The sequence below is a fragment of the Balaenoptera ricei genome, chromosome 8, assembly GCF_028023285.1.
Source record: "Balaenoptera ricei isolate mBalRic1 chromosome 8, mBalRic1.hap2, whole genome shotgun sequence".
Classification (NCBI taxonomy): Eukaryota; Metazoa; Chordata; class Mammalia; order Artiodactyla; family Balaenopteridae; genus Balaenoptera; species Balaenoptera ricei.
Window position 1 is genome coordinate 56648410 of NC_082646.1, and position 23807 is coordinate 56672216.

The 23807-nt window shown below is 49.1% G+C and overlaps 1 protein-coding gene across 4 annotated transcripts in view; it reads left to right on the forward strand.

Annotated features, from left to right (window-relative positions):
- TENM4 (teneurin transmembrane protein 4) overlaps positions 1-11866 on the forward strand; it is a 744874-nt gene extending 733008 nt beyond the window's left edge. For all 4 annotated transcript variants that reach the window (XM_059930706.1, XM_059930709.1, XM_059930707.1 and 1 more), the window contains 3 exons: positions 3705-3847; positions 6465-7449; positions 8134-11866. In XM_059930706.1, the coding sequence (XP_059786689.1) occupies positions 3705-3847; positions 6465-7223 (902 nt within the window). In that variant the 3' untranslated portion in view covers positions 7224-7449; positions 8134-11866. The remainder of the gene's footprint in view (positions 1-3704; positions 3848-6464; positions 7450-8133) is intronic.
- Positions 11867-23807: the final 11941 nt, after the last annotated feature.

Below are 23807 nucleotides of genomic sequence, written 5' to 3' on the forward strand. Positions count from 1 at the left end.
AGGGACCCACGGCGGAGGCTTGCGCTGATGGCCAGTGAAACACAGGAGACACAGCTGGTTCTACCCAGGGAGCAGCTGGCGTGTGAGGTCCACTTACGAGTGGACATTCGCCAGGTAATGGGAAAAAAGGCGATCCAGATAGAGGGGACCGCACATACAAAAGTGTGGAGAGGGCAATGTGTACAGCCCACATGAGTGCCCCTTCGGGACGTGGTGGCTTCCTGGCCCTCAAACTGGGGTGGCCCAGTCTGGACCTGTTTCTGCTGACAGAATTAGAGGATTCTTCTTTCAGGGAAGAATTCCAGGTGGTCACGTCGAGAACAGGAGTCCCAAGAGTGGGAAGGGAGGGAGGACACAGTGGTGAGCAGGTGCGATGAAAACATCCTCGGGGCCTGTGGACGCACAGGAATATCTCAACAGGGTTTCACAGTGTTCACCCTACTCAGCTTGCTGCCAGCCCCAGAAAAACTTAACCGACTGAGAGGACGTTTCTCTTACATCTGTCTGCGTTAAGCACACCCCCTGCCTCATCTTCCAATGAATTTCCTGTGAGATGCCTTGGCAGGTTACTGTAGCTGAAGAAAAAACCATTTTACTACTAAAAGCCAATATACTACTAATTCTCACTAAACTTGACCATTTAGCTTCCACGTGGGCTACATGCAACCTCATTCACATCCAGCAACAACAACAATAAAAAGGCATCTCATCTTTTTTCCAAAAACAGGATAGGGTCTTAAGCCTATAATACTGGAGAGGCTTATGTCACATGACAACCCCTGAACCAACCAACATGGCTGGGGAGATAGAATGTGCTGATTGGCTTAGCCTAGGTCACATGCTTCAGTGCTAAGCCCTTAGGTGGAGTCAGCGTCCCTAAAAATACATGGATACCCCAAAAAGAAAGAGAGAGAAGGCAGAATGGGACACTAGGAGGGCAACTTAAAAATGTCTAGCACTGACCCATCATATACTTAACCCTCACTTGTAGCCTGTGTGATGGGGACCACTGACCCCATTTACAAAGGCAGAAAGTGAGGGTCAGAGAGGTAAAGTAACCCGCCCAGGAAGAGGTGGCAAGGCTGGGGCTGTGTCTGACTCCAAAATCCTCATTCTTAGATTTGAATTCTCTCTGTAAAGTGCAAAGCTGTGTACATGTGAAAGGGATTATTATTTTTCACCACTGTCCCAGGGAGCCACACTGAAGTCTGGGACGAACGGATGAGTAAAGAGCTTTTTAACTTGAGGGAAATGTCTACCTCTGATGTCATAGGAAAGAAGAGTAAAATTCCCAACTCTTCAGAAAAGCACAGTAGAAAAAGCAGTGAATAAATCAATTTTCAGCATTTTTCCTAAAGGCATAATGAGAAAGTTTCCCACCTTCCATCACTTGTAATTAAGGCCCAAGACTCTTTTCAGCCCCCTGGTTTCCTGGGAATTTGCAGTATTCCTGATAGAAGCTTTCCTTTGCAACTACAAATTCAGATGCAAGTTCTCAGCCTCAGGCAAAATGGCTTTATAGGGTTTTTTTTCCCCCGTTGTGTTTGTTTTAATTTCCCAAAGAACCATCTACCAAGATTCAGAGAATCAGAGATACTTAGAAACTCAGTGAGGAAAGGGACTTTGGAGAAAACTGGTCCAAGCACCTCACGCTACAAAAGAGGAAATGGAGTTCCAGGCACATGGAGGCTTGGGTTTGGGGAAACACAGGCAACCTTCTATGAGCCAGGAACCAAGCTGGACACTTTAAAATACATTAAATCCAATCATTTATGTAACAAAACAGAACAGTTCCTGCTCTATGTTGGCTGCCCCAAAGTGGTAACACTATTAGTATTCTTATCCATGACTTGTTGAAAACCATTTCTGCCATGAATTTGCAGATAAGGAAACTGAACCTCAGAGAGGTTAAGGAAACTGTCTAAGATCACACAGTTTGCAAGTTGGGAGCCAGAGTTTAGACCTGGGTTTTGTCTTGCCTCACTATGTTCTTTCCCTTATATGATCTTTCTAGAAGTAGAATCTGGGTTTCCAAGCTTCCTTTTCTAGCACCCCTCCACGTGAGAACCTCCAGGCTTCAAACCCAAGAGAGGGGCTCTGGAACATCGAAAAAACAAAACCCCCCAAAAAAAAAGAAAAAAGAAAGAAAGAAAAAGGCAAACTTGAGGTTCTTGAATGCAAAGGCAATGTGGGATGAAGTCGATGACCCCCAAATGGCACTCCCATCACTGGGATGAACTCAATTCCACCAATGCCTGGACCCTAAGATCCTCCCTGACCAGGGATCTGTCTGCTTTGGAAGAAGCCAAAAGCAGGCCTGAATGCCCACCGCCCAGAGTTGCTGGCTCAGAGACTTAATTCCAAATCCTTCCTTCTCCTGACTTTGGATTTGAGTCTCTAGTCAACAACTGCTTTGGCATCTTCAGCTGCCCCTTCCCAAGGAAGGCTGAGCCATGCTGGGACACAGGCTGTTGTCTCTCTCCTGTAGACCCCACATCACCTCCCACCTGCCGTCCCAGGCTCTTCCTGCTCCAGCCGCCATTTTCCTTTCTGGTTCTCTCTCTGCCTTGCTGAACTGCTGTCTGGTTACCCAAACGCTCCCAATACTCACCTCCCCTCTCCAGGCCTTGCCTTATACAATGGCCTTTGCCTTCATCTCCATCGAAGCCTGACAAAATTTACACAGCTTTCACTGTCTGGCTTAAAGGCAACCTTCTTCATGAAGACTTGTCAGCCTGTGCAACTGAAAGACTTCTGCCCTCCTCTAGGTGTTTGTCCTGTGTCAAGGTTATCTGTGCCCATGTCTCATCTCCCCTTCAGGGTCCTGCGTGTGCAAGCTGAGGATCTGTGACACCAGCACTGGGCACATAAAAGACACTCAGCAACAGAGGGCCAAGTAACTGAGGACACACTTTCCACCCTCTTTCTCTTCCTGAAGTCTTGGCTTCCTGATTCCACTCTTCAGCGAGCCAGATGCTCATGACAATATCCCACCTTTCCCTACACCCAGTATTTTATAATTAGTAACCCCCCAGGAATATTATAAAAACCAGTAAATCCAGTGCCTATGGGGCTAGATCCTCAAGCCCAATATAAAGACTGGAAAATGAAGGCGCAGGGAGGTTAACTGACTTCCTTAGGCTCTCAGAGTAAATAAAGGCAGGATCAAGGGGGAAAAAACTCTTCGATCTTTGGTCAGGCCACCTCCACGCCCAATGCACTTTGGCCCTGAGGCTCTAATCTCTTCAAAAAGGAGAAAGGAGGGAGAGTTTGCTTCTTCAGTGAATTTTCTCTTTGGAAGTCATTCATTAGAATCTTTCCTTTGGGGTTGGTTGTCCTCTGTGTCTCCTGTTGATGTTGGGGGTGGATGTGGAGGAGTCTTCACCCATCAACAGCTGTCCCTGGCTGTGAAGCTGAAGGTCCTCGGGGTAGAGTGACAGTAGTAAGAGGAGTCTGGAAACCTAGGTTCTACGTAGGTGACATCTCTCTCAGATACATCCCTAGGAGGGGACACTGGGTCCCAAGAGCATGTTCAGCTTTCACACCGTCAAACAGTCTCCAGCATGCTTGTTGACTCTCCCCCCAGCAGCTCTCCATGTCCTCACCCCGCCCCCCTGCAGCGTAACTCTAGGCTGCTTTCTTGGGATGTGTCACTCTGAGGTCCACTGACTCCATGGGGATGTTTCTGCTTCTCTCCCACCCAGATGTCAACAGCTGGCTCCTCACCTTCGGATTCCAGCTTCACAATGTGATTCCCGGCTATCCCAAGCCAGACATGGATGCCATGGAACCATCCTACGAGCTCATCCACACACAGATGAAAACTCAGGAGTGGGACAACAGCAAGGTAATTCACACCCATGGCTGCCCACCCCTCAAGCCATCCAGACATTACAGGAATGGGTCCCACCAGCTTTTCAGGAAAGCCTAGGCCAGTGATAGAAACCAATGTGGTACGTTCACTGTGCCTGCCAGAAACAGTTCAGCAAATACTTAGTAACCCTGCCACTGGCAAGTCACTGTGGACCCAGCTGTAACAGCACGTAGGCCCTCACAAGCCAAATTAAGGAGTTTTGTATGTTACACTGAGTTTGGAGTTCCACACACAAAAAATGAGCCTTTGTCCCAACCCAGAACAAAAGTACAAAGAGGGAAGGTGTGTTCGAAATACAAATGTGACATTTTCTGAGCACCTCAGTGCACCTGGCCTAGTCTACATAAATTAACACAAAAATATCCCTTGGTATCGTTGTTCCCATTTTACAGATTTCATGCCTGAGGCTTTCGAATGCCACACAGCAAGGATGAAGTAGAGCAGGATTCAAACCCAGATCTGTCTGTAGGTGCTCAAAAAAATGGTACTTTCCCCTGTCTTCCATTTATGACCCAATTTCAAAGACTCATAGAATTTTATGGCTATAAAGATCCTTAAAAACAGTTTCATTCCACCCCCTCACTTCAGGCATCCATTTGCTCATTTCTTCCCACTGCCCCCCCTCTTTCATAAGATCTGTGCTAGGAGCCGGCTCTTCCAGGCCCCATGCCCCAGGAGCCCAGTGAATGCAGGAAAGAATGAGGCAGAGACCAGGCCTTCCAGGGGATACCTGACCAGGGGGACAAGAGACTGAGGAGGAAATCAGGGTTGCCAGATGGCATACTGCTGGCGATCGGAAACTCACACGTCCATATCTCTTACTCCAGTCGGATTCCATTAGGCCTCAGCCTAGCTGTTTCCTTCCCCTGACCTCTGGAGAATGTGATTCTGCACCTCTGTGCTCCGGTGGCACCTATAGCTTCCTCGTGCTAAGCACTCACAACACTATATTTTCATTCCTGTGTTCTTCCCTATATCTCCACTAGACCCTAAGCCCCACGAGGGCAAGAACTGGGTCTTATCTGGTACCCAGCATACCACTTCGCACATAGTAGGTGCATGGAAAACTTTTGTTGAATGAACAGATGGTTGAAAGAAGTAAACAACCCTGTGAATTCAGTCTTTTTTCCCATTTTACAGATAAGACCAGAGTTGAGAGAAACTTGTCCAAGGTGAGCTGGAAAGGCGATGAGAACCCAAGTCTGTCTGGTCACAAAGCCCATCCTCTCTCTGCGGCCCTAGCCCCACCCCCTGCCCCTCTCCAATCCCCGCCATCCATCCCTCCAGGTACTGCCCAGCTGCCAACAGCACTGACTGTTTTCCCAGGGCTGCTTCCAGCCACTCAGCTGCACCCCCACCTCCAGGCTCCCTTCTCCACCCCCTCCCAGAGCCACAGTCTCTGACAGCCCGTTTGCCAACCTCGCCTGTCAATGAATTATTGATTTCTGCCCTTGGCAAGCATTGGAGATCTGTGTTGTTGAGCACTCCAGCTTCCGTGAAACTCTAGGAAATAATTGTTCACAGACAGGGTTCTATTAATTATAAAGAGGACTTAATTTCAGTGAGAAACCGATGGGCCTTTTTCTAAAGCCATTTCTCTAAGTTGCTGATAAGGCCCTGGGGCCTGCCTGAACGTGGCTTCCAACCTGTCCCCCAAAGCAGCCAAGAGCGGGGACACTTGGGGAGCCCTTAGGAAGCACTGTGGGGACAGAGGGCCTCCTTGAAAATCATTTCTAAACATGGCAGAGAGCAATACAGCAGGCTAAGAGGGTTTATGTAAATCACTGCTTTTCATCCTACTAAGCCTTCTTGTCAAGAGTGCATTCCTCGCCATTCCTGCATCTAACGCCATTCCTGCATCTAACTCCATCCCCTCATCCTCCAAGTCCCAGCTCAAGCGTGAGCCTGTCCTTGAACCCCATCTCCTTCACCTTGCTCCTCCGCCTCCAGGCTGAGACATCCTGAGCCGTGATTGCTCCTCCCGACTCCAGCAGCCCTTGAACTGAGCCTCTAGGATCAGACAGACCAGGGTTCGAATGTTGGCTTGAATACTGACTAGTCGTATGACTGGGGGCCAGTTACAACCTCTTTGAGCCTTAGTTTCCTTAGGTGTAAAACCAGAACAATAACAGTCCCTACTGTATAAAGTTATTGTGAAGATCCAACGAGATAATGAATGTGAATTATTTAGCTCAAAGACCACGACGTGTTGGCTATAGCTGTTACTATTGCTTCTCTTAGACCACCACTCATCACGTTTGATTGTAGTTATTTGTTGCCACATCTGTCTTTCCCCACTAAACGAGGAGTTCTTCAAGGGCAGGGATGATGTCTGATTCATTGTTGTATCTCCCGTGCTGAGAAAGGGACTGGGCACAGAGTAGATGCTCCCTGAACAGCTTCTGAATGGAAGGAAGGGTGAATAGATGGATGAAGGAGGGCTGGGTGTCCTAGTGGTCAGCAGTAGAGCTAGATGCTGCAGGTTAATACATCTGAATAGGTTTGACTTTTAGTCATGTAAGCTGATTCTCCAGGCCGTTGGAAGTTTTTCCCCATTTATTTCACTCTCTCTCTCTCCCCCCACCATCAGTCTATTCTCGGGGTACAGTGTGAAGTGCAGAAGCAGCTCAAGGCCTTCGTCACCCTGGAACGTTTTGATCAGCTCTACGGCTCCACAATCACCAGCTGCCAGCAGGCCCCAGAGACAAAGAAGTTTGCATCCAGTGGCTCAGTCTTTGGCAAAGGGGTCAAGTTCGCCTTGAAGGATGGCCGAGTGACCACAGACATCATCAGTGTGGCCAACGAGGACGGGCGGAGGGTTGCTGCCATCTTGAACAATGCCCACTACCTAGAGAACATGCATTTCACCATTGACGGGGTGGACACCCACTACTTCGTGAAACCAGGACCTTCGGAAGGCGACCTGGCCATCCTGGGCCTCAGCGGGGGGCGGCGAACCCTGGAGAACGGGGTCAACGTCACTGTGTCGCAGATCAACACGGTGCTCAGTGGCAGGACTAGACGCTACACAGACATCCAGCTCCAGTATGGGGCACTGTGCTTGAACACCCGCTATGGGACAACACCGGACGAGGAGAAGGCACGGGTGCTGGAGCTGGCCCGGCAGAGAGCCGTGCGCCAGGCCTGGGCCCGCGAGCAGCAGCGACTTCGGGAAGGGGAGGAAGGCCTGCGGGCCTGGACAGAGGGCGAGAAGCAGCAGGCGCTGAGCACGGGGCGGGTTCAAGGCTACGACGGCTTCTTCGTGATCTCGGTCGAGCAGTACCCGGAACTGTCAGACAGCGCCAGCAACATCCACTTCATGAGACAGAGTGAGATGGGCCGAAGGTGACAGAGAGGACCGTGGCCGGGACTTCTTGCCAAAGACAGCTACTCTTTTGTGGCCGCATACCTGACTGTGTTGTACTTAAAAAAAAAGAATCCTTTTTTTAACAAGTGCAGAAAGCAAACAAACAAAAAAGATACTGGGTTGCATTATAATTCATGCAACATCCTTTTTTTTTAAGAAAAGAAAAACACAAATTTGGCCTTCACACATTTTTTGCAAAGAACAGAAGGTATTTTTTTTCCGTAGTGTGATCACAATGAAAACTTTCTTGTCTTTTGTTCCCTTTTCCTTGAGGAGTTTTCCTTGTTGTTTGGGGTACACTTCTCCTCACTGAGATGCATCTCCTGGGGTGCGTCCTTGTCTGTCCCCAGGTACCCAGTGTGATGTGAGACACAAGTGTCTGTGCTAACTTGTCCCATGTGCAACTTTCTCTTCCATGGGGGTCGGGCAGGAGGGAAGGGTGCGGAGAGTAATGGGCCGGTAGCAAATTTCCGAGTGGGCCTGGAAGGAGGGCCTGCAGGACCTGAGGATCTTTGGCTAAGCTCCCGCAGACAAGTGGTGGCTTTTTTACTCACTGTGTTCCATGCCTCCAGAGGACCATGGATGGTTCCATCTTCTCTGGGGAATTTCATGATCTCACAGCACCTTTTTCAAGCTGCCCCAAACTCCTGTCCAAGCTTTATATTTTGATGCGAAATGAAACCCCCAACCCCTTTTGCAAATCTTGTGTAGTCGTCAGTGCCACCTCCATGCTGGGATGGAGAAAGTGTCTCCCAGGTCCTTTCCCCAGTCTGGTGACAGCATCCTGGGGCTCAGAGCCCAAGCCTCCCCAAGAGCCAGAGGCATCCGGGACATCTGTGGTTGGTTGGTCCTCCCATGACGTTCCTTATTCATCTCTTTCTCTCTCCCAAAGTCAGATGTGAGAACCAGCACTGCACAGCAAGCCCTCAGTGTGGGCACCACGTCCAGAAGGGAAGGTCACCCACGGCAAAAGAATGGCAGTGGTGGCAAGGGTACCAGCCTGCCTTCCTAGGTGAAGCCCTCTCCCCATGACTTTGGGTATCTTCCCTCCACTGCTCAGCTGCCACCACCGAGAAATAGGAGTGTGGAGAGAGGTGCTTGGTGGCCTTTGATTGTGGAAAGAGGCTTAAGAAGAAGTCAGCCAGACAGAGGAAAGCATGAGTCAAGCATCCTTCTAACGAGCTCCTGAAGGCTCCTTTGCCTCTCTTGTATTGGGCTAATTGCAGAGCTGGGATGCAGCTGGATAGGCTTTCAGGAAATTCCTTCTGTGAAGTTCTTCTAAAACAGCTTCCCCTCTAGAGGAGCCCAACTGGGGTTTTAAAGCAAGATTAAGGAGAAAGGAGGAAAGAGATAATTTGGTGTGGCCGGGCAGCGTCAAGCTACCCCACCAGGATTGGGGGCGGTTCCTGAGGCTGGTGCCCATGGATCCAGAAGGCCGGGCTACAGTTGTCCCTGTGAAGACCTACGCCTGTGGTCATTGGGCAGAAGTTTAAGTCCTTTCAGGAGCGAGTACATCCCACACCTGGAGGGCATGCCCAGGGAGAGGCAGCAGCCAAATGGGCTGGGGGAAGCATTGAGAGTAGGGGAGAGCTAGGAGCTCCTTTCTCCTGTTTTATCTGCCTAATTACCACTGTCATTACCTCTCACAGGAGGCTCTGGGAGACCAGGAGGGGAAGCCAAATGCTTCCTTTTAAGCTGGGCTTCTTAGAAAATGGGACTTTTATGGGTTACATTTTACATTGAGTGTGGAAAATGAATTTTGAGTCTGAGCTCCTTCCCGTGGAAACCTTGTTGGACTGACAAGCTCATGGCACCTTTATAGCCTTACTCACAGAGTCTTCAGAATATTCCATGAGTTAATGAAACCGAAAAGGTCTCTTACTGCATGAGAATCGGAGCAGCACGGAGGCCGGGGTCTACCTGGCAGAGGGAGGCACCCAGAGCTTCTCGGGAGAGGAGGTTTTGCCTTACGTCATCCCACTGGGATGAGAGGATGTGTTTCGCTAAGTGCTCTTCCTGTTTCCAAAAAAAGTGACACTGCTGCTACGGTGTCTTGGACTATTTGTCCACTGCTCCCAGAGCTCCGCTGAGTCAGATGCAGTGCTCCCGGGCCCACTGTGCAAGGCGGGAGCTGGCGGCGGGTCCCATCCGGCAGGATCGTTCTTGGATGGGATGGAAAATAGTTTGGCCTGAAGAACACAAGTTGTTTTTTTTTTTAATCCAAAAGACACTTACGCCTCTCAAATGTACTCTTGATACAAGGAGCCCTTGAGCAATGGGACCCTGCCCATTGACCTAGATGATCAGTTCCATCCTGGCTTCCTGACATCAGTCAAGACCTGCTGGGGACGTCTACTTGGAGGTCAGAGACAGCACGAGGGCCGAATGAACCATCTCCCCACACCTCCCCAACCCTCTGACTCTCCACCCCTCACCCCCACCGAAGTAACAGTGTGGACTCTTAAAGATCAAGATCACAGAGAATAATTGAGCATTCCTTTCCTTTAAACGAATGACGTTACATTTTTTCTGGGCCACGTACCACCGAGGAGGCATAGCTTCTGTATGGGGAGAAGAGGAAGCATCCCCAGCCTTTAGAGAGGACCTCAGGTGTGGGGCAGGCAGCATCACGCACCTCAGTTTCACACTGCTGCTGTTGCTGTTGGAGGTGGTGCTTCTGGCCTCGGCCCTTCTGAGTTGGTTTCCATTTGGGCTGGCAGGTGACTCACTGCCTCCACTCTCAGTCTGTCCTGCTGAGACCAGCAGTGCCAATCGCACCACAAGAGTGAGTCTGAAGGCATAAGCCAGAGCTCCCTGTGCCTGCTCAGCGGCCTCCAGGCATCAAATCCCATCTTTGACGGCACCTGGCCTTTTGGCATTAACCAACCAAAACGTGTGCGTTCCTTAGAATTACCAGCCCTCCCTCACTGGCTCAGGTTCATTACCCTGCAGGATGTCAGCTTCTGACCCTAGAAAAAGGGTTATTTTGGAAGAGCTCCTGCCTTCTCCCGTATCCTCCACAGCTGCCATCAGCTCCTCATCCTCAGCCCCTCTGTCATCACCTGAAATAGGACTTCAGTGATTCCCCAACTTTGTTTTTTATAGGATGAGATTTCCTTTTTATCCACCCTCCAGGCAGACATCACTGGAGGGCAGAGCTATGACAACGGGAAGAAGGGAAAGGAACTCCACGATCAATTACCCCGATGCTTGTCTCTCGGAACTGTCCACTGAGAATTAACCCAAGGAACAGACTAGTGCCTGATTTCTACCTAGGGATGGAGGATTTGAAACAATTGCTAAGAAACTGACCAGAGGTTGAAAATGGCCAGAGGGCGTGATTTTAAAGAATCGGGATGAGGTGGGGCTGGGAGCAGAAGGTGATATAGGCAAGGAAGGGGAATAAAACTGGGCAGTGTTTTTATAGGCAGGTAACAAGGAATCAGATTTGTTTAAAAACAAACAAAAAAAAATAATAAAGGACCTTTTTAGCTGTGACTTTTAAGTACCACCTTATAGGTGGCAGGGGTTTCCAATATGCAAAGATGAGATTTCCATGTGAAATCTTAGAATAGTTTCACATCTGCAGCCTGGTATTTGCAGTTGCCATGAGGTGAGGACCATGAGGCTGAGCTTGGTGCCCAGGAGGAAGGAGTCTGCCGGGCCTCAGCGGGGTCTCGGGTTTTGGGGTTTGTTCCCCTGGTGCTTAAAGTCGAATCTATCCTCCACTCCTCACAGCAGCCGCTAAGCCCTGGCTGTGGCTTCTGGTCCTGAGCTGGGACCTGCCTCCTGAGGGGTCTTGGAAAGCACCCAGTCTCTTTTTTCCCTGGGGATCCTCATTAGGATTAAAAGCCCTCTATTTAAGGTTCAAAATTCCCAGGTAGTTTATACACTTGTCTGTATTTTACTGGACAGGAGGGGATTAAAGAAAGAACTCTGTAGTTCAAGGCCCTTTCATTTTACCTTCAAAAAACAGCAAACTCATTTTAAAGACTCATTGCTCAGGTGATAGAAACTCTATCCTCTCCAACCTTTCCATTCTCAGAAACCAGCCTTGTGTACGTGACCGCCCCATACAGCAGGCCGATGTTGGGTTTCTTACCCCCTCTGGAATGCCAAAGGCATGATACTGGGCGACCTCTTGGTCCCGAAGAAAATGTGTTTGATTCTGAGGGCAAACTGCCAATGGAGAACCAACTTTCGGGCAGGCTCAGCTATCCTGGCAGAAGCTGAGTCACGGATGTTTGCTGGTGCCTGGCAGCCCTAGATTCACCCAACACCAGAATCCCACTTTTCTACACCTGCCTGTTGTTCTTGAAGACTTCTGAACCCACAGCTTCAGCAAAAGGACTCTCCCAAGCTGCCTCTGGACGACCAACACTGGAGACTCTGGCCTTACCATGTGGAAATAGTTTTCCTGAAGTCTGGAACTAATTTTGAGAAGTTTTTTTCTCAATACTTTTGTGTTTCTAACACTGTATTCTTGACTGTGTAAATACCAACAAGGCTGTAAATAAATGCAGATGTAGATACCTTCTAGAAAAGAAAAAAAAGGCATAAAAACAAAACTAGAAGTGATCCCGTGTAGCCTTCGTTGACAAATAAAAGAATATTTTGTGTTTAAAGCTGTCTGGTGGCCTTTGTTTGGAGTAGTGATTGCTTGAGCCAGTCCTCTGAGTTTGCACTACTAGAAGCTTCTGTTCTCAGGAGGACCTCCAAAGCTCTGGTGCTTGGCCCCAAAGTCCCTCTTAAGCCCTCCAGGCGACAGCTGTCATGGAGGGGCATTTCCAGAGGACACAAAGACCCTGGGGCTTAACCTCACGAATGTCAAAGCACCTCTGACATCGGCTATGTCCCACTGCTCCCCCGGGCCATATTGCAGCTGCTGTCCTTACTGGCCTCAGGGGCAGACTCCAAGGGGCAGGAGAGCTCGACACTGCCCTAAGGAAAGAGCCTGTGCTCTGCCACTGGGCACAGAATTGTCCACTATGTCACACGTCACTGCGTGTACATTGTACACTGCGTGTACACTGTACAACCAGTACACTGGTTGCACTTTCAAAAATAAACGCATATTCATCAAATTATTATAACCACATAATACAACTTGGAAAAAAAGGAAGAAAATTCCTTTAGCATTGTTTTGGGTTTTTTTGTTTTTGTTTTTTGCTCTGTGTCTTCTTAATCTAAGGTAATTGAAAAAAAATCTAAGGTAGTCACAGCATACAGGTAATTTTTCACCCTGCTTTTCTCACATAATCTCACATTTAACCTCATGTCTAGAAGCCAGGGATGACAGCTGGTCACTTAGGAAAGTACATTTGCTAAGCCCACCTCCCTAGTGTGATCGGCAAACCTTATGAAAATTCAAATAATTGAGGACAGGAGTGAGAACAGAAGGTTCATTGCTTCCCATTAGCCTCAGGTCTGGCCCATCACCAGGCCCTGCGGGAAGGAGCTTCAAGCTTCGGCTCTCCTCCTTCCACCCGGGCAGCTATGGGCTGTCCAGGCACTGCTATCCAAGCTGTCATACTTTTGTGGTGCCAGGGATGGAGGCACCTGCAGTGGTAGGAAAAAAACATTTTTGGAGTCATGCCAAATTGGGTGCAAAACTTGGCTCTAGCACTTAACTGTGTGATCTTAGACGAGTAATTTAAATTCTAAGCCTCAATCTTCTATCTATAACGAGGGTATGATGGCACATACCATACCTTCCTGGTTACTGCTCAGATCACCTTAAAGGAGCAGGCGTATAATGTCGCATGCTGCTCTCTGAACAACGGGACTTGGCCCAGTGTAACTTTTCCCCCTCACACCTCCCTCCCCAGCCCTCCACCCGCCTCCCTTCCAAAGTCTGGTACTCTTCCCACTACACCAGTGATTCTCAAACTTTGGCCTGTACCAGACTCACCTGGAGTGTTTATCAAACCGCAGATTGCTGGCCCCGACCCCGGAATTTCTGAAATCAGTGGGTCTGAGATGGGGCCCCATAATGTGCATTTCTAACACATTCCCAGGTGACGCTGATGCCCCTTCACGCTTTGAGAACCACTGCAAAAAAGCCCTGCCAACGACACTATCTTTTACACTATGGACCGAATAAGCTACTCAGCATGGCCCCTCAGATGCCCTTGGTCAAGGAGACCTACCATTTCCAGCCAGCAGAGCCAATGTATCGGTCCTCCTCTGCTGTGCCCTCTCCCGCTTCCGCACTACATACAGTCAGCCGCGTGGGAACGTCCCCCACCCCAAGGTACCCAGGCTTTCCCACCTTGTGGGCCCTTGCACTCAGCGCTTCTTCAAGCCCGGTGGAAGTGTGCTCCGAAGCCCTCCGGCAGCCCTTTCCCTCTCGACAGGCTCTCACCGCACACTGCCACGAGCCAGGCACTTTCAAGACTGAATTAACTTGGGCGTGAGCATCTCGAGCCCAACCCGATCTGTGTCTATCTAATCCTCTGCGCGTCCCCAGAGCCCAAAGCAGGTAGCCAGCTGTGGGTCACCCTAAGCTCAGCTTGGTCTTTGCTGCAGGGGTCCACTCTCTCTGGTGTATTTGAGAAAAAGGGGGATGGTTGCCTATCCCCTTCTGAATGGAGGCCGCCTCGCCTCCCCAACCGGGTGTTTCGCTCCCTCCCGGGCTCTCCCGGCAAGTCTGCGTGCTGGAGGTGCGCGGGCCTCGCGAGAGGAGGAGGGGGCGGGAGCGAGGCAAGTCTCCTCCCCTACGTTCCGCGCTCGCCACGCTCTGTAACCCCGCCCTCGAGGTTGCACGGGAGAGTCTTCAGGATGAGTTGGAGGCGGTGGAGGAGACTACCAGGCGCCAGGAAAAAGACTTTACAGTGAGTACTATTAGGCCTTTTCTCCCGTATCCAGCGGAGAAGGGTGTAACCTCTTACAGGGCGTTCCTCGTGGTCTCACCCACCCTGCCCGTTTGTTCCCAGTTCTCATGCCGGCGTTTCTGTGGGCGTCTCTCCCTTCAGCCCCACACTGGAAATCTCGTTCCATGCCTTGGAAAGCTCCACTGCTACTGGAGTGTCCAGCCCTGCCTGCATCAGGCCATCCAGCGTTAATCTCTCAAGTCTGACTCCATCAGTCTGGAATGGGTCCGTGGTAGGCTCTAGCCACCATTCCCTGGCCAGTCCTCTTTCAGGGTCGCAGCGCAGTAGGAGTTGCAGTTACATTTCTGTATCCTTTCAGAATCCAATGCGTATTTGTGGAGACACACACACCTTGCAGGTGAAACCGCACAACTCACATTGGGACTTGAACCCACCAGCCAGGACTCGAAGCCAGCCAGAACCCAGATTCAGTCGTGAACCCGCGAGCTGGGACTCAAACCTAGCCAGAAACTAAGATTGGGGCTTGAACCCACTGACTTTTAATTGAGTTCACACACCTGGTCTCAGGATTTAACGAAGCTCAGGTTCTTTATATCTCCTCTCAGAAAGAATTTAGTGAGAGCCAAAGTGATAGGTAAGAAGTGGATTTATTTAGAGAGATACACATTCCATAGACAGAATGCAATCCGTCTCAGAAGGTGAGAGCTTCCCCAGGGCATGCGTCTTCTCGGAAAGTGAGAGCAGCCATGGGAGAAACACACTTCACAGACAAGAGTGTAGGCCATCTCAGAAGGCGAGAGGCCTCAAAATATGGGGTGGTTAGTTTTTATGGGCTGGGTAATTTCATGGGCTAATGAGTGAGAAGATTATTCCAACTATCAGTATTTTGGAGAAGGGATGGAGGTTTCCAGGAATTGGGCCACCACCCACTTTTTGGGCTTTTATGGTCAGCCTTGGAACTGTTATGGCACCTGTGAATGAGTCGTTTAGCATATGCTAATATATTACAATGAGCATATTATGAGGCTCAAGGTCTACTGGGAGTCAAATCTTCCGCCATCTTGGACCTAGTTGGTTCTAACCAGTTTTTGTCATATCCTCAATGACTAGATCATTCTTTTAAAGGTTGTGCCCTGCCTCCTTCCCTCCTGTTTCACAAAGACTAACATCAGTTCTTAGGGGCAGTAGAGTCTTAAAGCCATTGGGAAAAATGGAAGCATTTTCCTCCTGCCCTGTAATCTGCAAGCCCACTTCTGCCTTTAAGAAGTCAGCACCCTGGGACTTCCCTGGTAGTCCAGTGGCTAAGACTCTGCACTCCCAATGCAGGGGGCCCGGGTTCCATCCCTGGTCGGGGAACTAGATCCCGCATGCCGCAATGAAGATCACATGGCAACAAAAGTCCTGCGTGCCACAACTAAGACCCTGCGCAGCCAAATAAATAAATAAATATTTAAAAAAAAAAAAAAAAAGTCAGCACCTGACATTGTATGCAGAGTATTTGGGCCCTGACTTTGTCATCCCTTCCCCTACCTTCAAAATATAACCACTCTACGCTCCTAGGACTGAGTTCCTAAGGTAAAAATCTCTTCCCCAGTCTGTGAGATGGGAACAGAGGAAATGGAATCATTCTTTCAGATACAGATATTTATTATAAGATGCGTGGTTGGATGGATGGAAAGATAATGGATGATTAAATAAATGAATGCCATGGCAGGCTCTTGAGGAGGCCTAGAGAAAAAATTGCAGTCAATCAGCAAACATTTAATGAGCATTTCATGTACATGTTGACTGAAAAAAATACACAACATAAAAGTTGAGTTATGTTTTGTTTTTTTTTTTAATTTTTTAAAAATTTTATTTATTTTTGGCTGCATTGGGTCTTCGTTGCTGCACGCGGGCTTTCTCTAGTTGCGGTGAGCGGGGGCTACTCTTCGTTGCGGTGCACAGGCTTCTCATTGCAGTGGCTTCTCTCGCTGCAGAGCACGGGCTCCAGGCGCGCGGGCCTCAGCAGTCGTGGCTCGCAGGCTCCAGAGCACAGGCTCAGCAGCTGTGGCGCACAGGCTTAGCTTCTCCGCGGCACGTGGGCTCCTCCCGGACCAGGGCTCGAACCCATATCCCCAGCATTGGCAGGCGGATTCCTAACCACTGCGCCACCAGGGAAGTCCCGAGAGTTATGTTTTATTCAGCGGACAAAACTGAGGACTTAAGCCTGGGACACAGCGTCTCAGATACTCTGAGGGACTGCTCCAAAGAGGCAAGTGGGGAGCGAGCATATATAGGAGTTTTTGCAACAAAGACCAGGTAATCGGAACATCACAAGATTACTGTTAATTAAAGAAAACTAGATATGGCAAGTTAAGGAATTTAGCGCTTTTCTGTGTGTGGGAAGATGCAAGAGTCTGGGCTAACTGAGATCGTTCCTTTGATATGTACGTCAGCTACCTGGGGCCAGTATCCTGTGCTTTCTCATCCTGAGTCTCCTCAGGGTGCATCGTTGAGGGGTGGCTACAGTAGCTAATGGCTTGATGGCAGGCATCCTGTTTCTGTCCTTCGTTCCCTCAGGGCTCACCTTCGGGGCGGCTGTAATGTGATGGCTTGATGACTGCAACATCCTTTGTTTACTGATATGGCAGGCAGTATTTTTCATCCACATATATAAGCGGCCTTAGAGGACCTAAAGATGTAAGACAGGACCCTTTGCATATAAACATTACCACCCAATCAGGGAGTCTAGAAATATTCAGAAAACAGACTGTGATACCAAGGAGCACCTGCTCTATGTCACTACTCCAGAAGCCTCAGCATCCAAGCTTGCTAGAACTCAGAAGTCTGGCGAAGGAGAGCAGAAATCTTCCAGGTTTTTCCCTGGGAGAGGTGCCAGGGGCCCAGTCTCTGGAATCAAGAGGTACCATAAGCCCAAGCTCAGTCTTGGGGACAGGGAGTTGCCAGTTTGTTAGCAGAAGCACGGCAAGGCAGCCAGGGGCTCCAGGCACTACAGTGTGTGGCGATATAAAATTGGATGGTGTAGGGCTACTGGGAGCAGAACCCCATCAGTGTACGAGGGTCAGGTCCAGACCTCCAGGGAGGTGTCTGGGTCTGGGCAGGTAGGCCAGGCAGATGCCCTGGCATCCACACTTCACTGACACAGGTCTGGTTGTAGGAGGAACCAAGCCCTGGGGGACTCAAGCTCACCCTCTGCCTTAGCCATGATTCCATGACAGCAAGACTAGCCCCAGCTCCCCCACCTTCTGCTTTGACTGAGGCCCCTAATGTGCCCCTTGCCTGATCAGCCTGTGATTTTGTCTACAAACTCAAGAGATTTCAGCTAGCTGGAGGGGCGGGAGGCGGTGGGCCAAGTCTTAAGTGCTGAGAAGGTGCTTCCAACAAATACCACTTTCCACAGTGGCAAAGAAGGGGCGCTCAGGGTGGGCTGGGTGGGAAGAGGAAGGAATCATAGAATTTCCTGGAAGAGGTGGATTTGGTGAGAAGGGATTAGATGAGAGCAGAAGACATTCCTGACGGGAGGAAGGTGTGCTAGTCTCATGGTCCTGGGGGAGCCTGGGCCCCTAAAACCTGTTCCTGCAAGACCAGTCCAGGCAGGCAGAAAGCCACACATTCCCAGGGATCTGATCCAGCATGTGTCAACTTTTTTCACACAGCAAAACACTTGATGGTTGATGTTTACATTCAAGACTGAATCCCAGGGATTTATCTAGATTTGGTGTAATAAAGGTGTAGGTTATGTGCAAACGCCAGCAAGCAGGAATGCCTCCTCTTTCTCCACACTCATAAAGCATATCAGAATGGAAGTGAGGGAGACTTATCATAGTATTACAGGGATAAATTTGAATGCACTGGAATTTATAACAAAAGGAATTATTATTCCTTTAACTGTTATTTATAATGACTGACTTCTGACTTGCATCACGGTGGGTAGTAACGCAAAGACCAGGAGCAATCACTACCTTCTTTTTGCTTCTCTTTCTGTCTTGAGTGGGAGAGTTCTGCATAAGGAGACGCTGCACAAGGATTTGTCTGAAATTAAGTTATTATATAGTGGTCCCAGAAAGAACAGACACATGAAGATGAGGGACAAAGAAGAGAAGAGGGCCATCAAGGGTGTGAGCTCAAGCAAAGTCCTAGGAGAGGAATGTTGTCTCAGTCCAGTGGGGGAGTTGTGGAAACAATCTAAGTCACACCTGAGAATTGTCCCCAGCTGGGCAGAGGCTGGAGTATTTACATCTCTGCACCTGTCAGTCATCGGTTAAGGGCTGCCCCTGGGGAATGTCATTTCCCGGGCACTTCTGGCTTTCTGTGTACTCAGCAAAGGGAGCCCCAGCAGCCTGAGGACAGCCCACCTACAAAGAGTTGCAGGTGTTGGCTGTTAGGAATGAAAGCACACAGCTTTCATTCATTTCCATCAGAGGAGGTTGGTGGAGTCTCACAGCGCCTGCTGTGCTCTCATTTCCTGCCTCGCTGTGGGCGCCTAGTAAATGCTAGTCAACTGTTGGCTAGTGAGGGAGGCATCCAAGAGAACAGGACATAGTAATTGCAAGCGTTAAGCTAACAGAGAGCAGGACCCCGCATGTTTTGCTTACCACCGTATCCCTGGCACCTGGCACAAGAAGCATTCATACACATTTGTTGGGAAAACGATGAATGACTCTCCCCCACGGTGATCCTGTGACCTAAGAGCTTCTCCAGGGTGTCCTTAGTTTTCCCTTCCATTGCTTACCTGATTCGGTTGATGCTGCCAGAGGCCGTGGAGCACTCAGGAGGAGCTCCCTGGGGCCTCACCACGTGGTGACCCTCCTCACTGAGCAAGTACCCCGCAACTGGAAGGCCCAACATCTGCCCCTGTTTTCTCCTGATCAGATGCTTCTGAGAACAAGCAGTACAGGTTAGTGGGGAGGGTTCAGGGAGATGCAGTAGGTGTGGGCTCTAGACCTAGCACTTTCTACATTAGATCTCCTTAGAACCTACAGCAACATTCATGGCAGGTGTTATAACGTCCCATTGTGCAGGTGAGGTATATGAGGGCTGGAGATGTTCATGATTTGTGATATTAAGAAATGGACTCAGAATCTGAATCTAGGTTTGCTTAACTCCAAATTCTAGGCTGTTTCTCTTACGTCGTAAAGCTGGGGAGCAAGGGAATTTCTGAGGTGGAGGGCTTCATGTGAAGTCTGCTGATGGCCAACCACCCCTCGAGCAGCCAGTAGGTCCCCTGATGACTCTTCAGCGGACACAGGCCTCCCACCCAAGACTTGGCACAGTTCCAAACTCAGGGCTGCCTTCAGCAGGGTGTGCAAACTGAGCAGCCACACAGGGCCCTGTACTCAGAAGGGCCCGCTCTTGGTTTAAGGCTCTGCTGTCACCATCTTGAAATTCTTCATAGTTTTTAAAGCAGGAGTCCTGTATTTCCATTGTGCACTGGGCTGTGCAAGTTATATAGCCAGTCCTCCCCACACTGCTTACCTGGTGTGGACACACACTTTTCAGCATTCTAGGGCATTCTCAGGGCCCTCAGGCAGAGGGTGGTCCCTGGAACCCAAAGCGGTGCTGTGGCTGAGAAATCCCTTATGTATCTTTGGGGCGTGTGGAGGACTGAAGAGAAGCAGCCTGACCTTTTCCCAGGCCCGCCGACACCAAACCAGGGAATCCCCACTCAGTGGGAAACATCCACGTCCTGTAAAGCGGCAAAGACCTGGGAAAGAAGCAGGTGCAGGGACAGTGGACACAAAGCAGCCCCAAGCCAGTTCCATCCACAGATCAGGGGAGGTGACACCTTGACTGAGTCTTAAGGGAAAGGAATAAAGAAGGGAATGGCAGGCAGATGGCCTGGTGAGGCAGAGGCACTGAGGCATCCTGCGGGGAGCTGGGCATGGCTAAGGCAGGGGAGGGGCCTCAGGAACCCAGACTGGAAGGGTGGGTGGGGCCAGACTTTTCCTCTTCCCCCTCAGATTTTGTCCTCCTGCACGTGTACATTCTCCTGGGACAGTCTCCATTTGCACCCCAGATCTTACCAGACGGCTGGAATTTATTGAGATGAGAGGTTTGATTTTCTCCAGACAGAGGTTTATCTGCTCTTCCACGCTACTGTACAGGACAGGTGGTGAGCTTACACGCTGATGGTATCTTCACATTGACAATGCCACCTAGTGGTCGCCTGTCACACCTTCCCGTCTCTCCCGACGGACATGCAGAAACACATGGTGAGACCCTATAGGACCATAATAATGCCCCTCCTGCCCCTGCTCTTTGTGTGGTTCAGATGACCTTCCTACAGGAATCCTTTTAACCTACACAGCATTCCCAAAGCTGAGCAGTGACCTTCTGAAGATGCTCCCAAAAGCACCACACTCACACACACCCCCGCCCCACACCCAGAAAGGGGACGGAGATGGGAGATGAGCTCTGGAGTCCCCTTCCTCCCCTGCCTCAGTGCCTTCTGAGCCTTGGGCCACTGGGAGGAGGGTCCCTCAGCCCCAAATGAATGTGCTGTCCCCAGCACCATGGGAATGATTGCAGACGCCTCTGCTGAGCGTGGGGTTGGAAGAAGGTGGGCAAAACAGCATTCATGACTCATGGGGTTGGAGAGTTACCTTAGGCCTCTTCAAACAATCAATAATGACAACATCAATAACAAGAAGAAGGAGGAGAGGAGGAGCTGGAGGGGAAACTGCTATTTCTTGGGAGCTATCACCCAGGCCAGACAGCCATACCAGACCCTTAGGTATCTTCCTTGAATGCATTTTTGCAAGTGCATTAAATCTGTCTCAGAGCAAGGCAATGTTCAGATGGGAATTAATATGCGCTGGGTGCCTACTATGTGCCAGGGACTTTTCTAAGCACTTTAAATGCATTTGCTCATTTAGTCCTCACCATAGCACAACCAGCGAGATACTATTGCTATCCCCATTTTGCAGGTGGAGAAACTGAGGCCCTTGTCCAAGGGCATGCAACTAGTAAGTGGAGAAATTGAGATTTGAACCTCAATTTCAAATTTGAGCAATCCAGTTCCAGGGCATGCACTACTAAACACAACCCAGGCTACCTCCTCGGCTGAGAGACGAAAAGAAAATGCATACACCCTGTACTGGAGTTGGCTGGGAAAGAAGGATATGTGATTGAATCTCCATAGTGCGTTTACTTATTTTCTCATTTGATAGCCTTTTCCTGAAGGACATCTTACACCAGGTGTGGGTAGGAGCATAGGTTTAAATTAGCCCCAGTCTGATGGGGAAGAGAAGCTAAACTAGGTTGGACCTGTGCACAGGTGATTCAGGATGGAGCAGGAGGCACTGGGTCAAGAAGCAGGGTCCAGGCACAGCTAGCCAGGTAGTGCCTGAACTCTGGTCCAACTGGGTCTAAGGAATACCTCTGTTCAGCAAATACTGAATCCTCAGCAAACTGCTACTAGAGCCCTAATTATATCTCAGAAACTCCACTGATTCTCTCCCTTCAGCTTTAGGCCTCCTACCTAGGGAGAGAAGGGGAACATAGGTGATGAGGCAGCACCCAGCTTCTTAGAGCGAAACAAGACTAGCTCCCTCGTGGGGCCAGGGTTCCAGATAGATGGGCCTGAGCTGCCATCTACTGACTAACTGGATGTACTGCACAGGCTATTGCCAGGGTCCAGCCTTTCTGCCCAGGTGCAGAGGGAAAGGGGCCTAAGGTGGCTGAATCCTTAGGTCCTTAAGCAGCCTTGAGAAGAAAGGGCTGTCATCTCCTGTGTCTTGTAAATGAAGAGGAGGCTGAGACTCCGAGAGGTGACAAGAGGTAGTAATAACTCATTTACCATTTGCCAGACTCTACTAAGCACTTTACATTCATTATCTCCTTGAACCTTCTCAAGAATCCCATGAGATTTATCCCCCTATTACTTGTTGTGTCTCTGAAGTCCCTTTATTCTGTAATAGTTTCACCTTCTTAATGCCATTTATTCGCTGGAGACACCAGGTCACTTGTACTACAGAAGGTCTCACGACCTAAAGTTGGGTGATAGTTCTTCAGAGTGTCATTTCACTCTTGACTCCAGTCTCTATAAGCTGGCCTAGAGCTCTAAAGGCTTACTTAAATTCAGGTTCAATTGTTTCAAGCAAGACTAATTCATGTGTACTTTCTATTACATTTCATCAGGAGGCACGTAATGTTTGATTGTCCTACTCCTCGTGATGTTAAGATTTGAGTGATGTTAAAGCAATGCAAAAAAATGCTGACTTTCTGAGTCTGTTATTCCTTTATTAAATGGAACTGGTCTTTATTTATTTATTTTTAATTTTGGAACTGGTCTTTAAAGAAGACCTTTCAGGTTCTGGCTCCAGGTAAGATGGAGCAGCCACAGAACCTGAACAGAATGCACAGAGCTACATGAGGACTCTGAAAAGTAAACAGTGGCAGCTGGAGTGGGGAGGAAAACTAGAATTCGGGGTGCCACTGAATTGGTAGTGAGTTCACCTTTTTTATTCCCCCCTGGTATCCGCCAGCCTAACTCAAGGCAGCTGAAAACCCAGAAGTAGGCATCAGTACAGCTGGAACTCCAGGAGAAACCCTCTATTTCAGGCTTGAGGAGTGAGAAAGGGGTGTCCTGAGAGTGGCAGCAGAGGCCCACGGACACCTAAAATTCTAAGGGAGGGGAAACATTCCCTTCGATCAGAGGAGTAATGGTCTCAAGTGTGTGGGTGAACCCCCGCTCCTTTTTCTCTCTCTCCATCATCCCAGCAGATGGCCCCAACGCAGGAGCAGTAGTTGTGGGAAGTACATGTCAGAAGGGGGGGTAAATAAAGCCCCAGATATATGGCTGGAAAACCAAGAAGGGAGCCTCAGGGAAACAAAGTACCAGGGAGACTGTGGAGGAAACAGGGAGGAGCTCGGGACAGTGAGCCCATAAGTTGTTTGTGACTTCCTGGCCTCACTCCTAGCTGTGCGTACGGAGATCAGGCCCTAAGCAGCGTACCGTAACCTTTGAGAACTGAACTGAGAAATGGGCCATGGCTCAGGTCCCAGACTGGCCATTGGGTGGCACACATACAAAACAGAACTGAACAGACATCAAAACCACAATCCACAGAGGGTTGGTCAGAGCTTGTGGCCTAAATCCAACCTAGTCAAATGCTTGCTTCTGAATTTTTTTAATTGTCCATAGAATTTAAATAAGACTGAGAGACTCATAATAGGCAAACTATCCAGGATACTTGGCATATGAAGAGCAAGGAAAATCTCAACTCAGCCAATGCTGAAACTATCTAACAAAGACTTTAAAGCAGCTATTATAAAAGTGCTCCAAAAGTAAGGGTGAACACTCCTAAAGCAAATGGAAAGATAGAAGGTCTCAGAAAATAAATAAAAGATACATAGAAAAGTCAAATTGAAATTTTACAACTAAATAATTACATTAACCAAAAGTTAAAAAACTCACTGGATGGCTCAGTATGACAGAATGGACAGAAGAAGAATCAATGAACTTGAAGATGGATTGATTGAAAGTATCCAATTGGAACAACATGGAAAAAAAAGATTAAAAAAAAAAAAAATGGAGCCCCAAGGATCTGTGAGACCACATGAAAAGGTCTAATTTTGTGTCATTGGAGTCAGAGAAAGAGAGGAAACAGTGCAGTGCACAAAACATGCTCGAAGAAATGAGAGCTGAAAACTTCCCACATATGGAGAAAGCATAAACGTACATATTCAAGAGGCTTTGAAAACCACGAACAATGTAAAGTGTCTACCT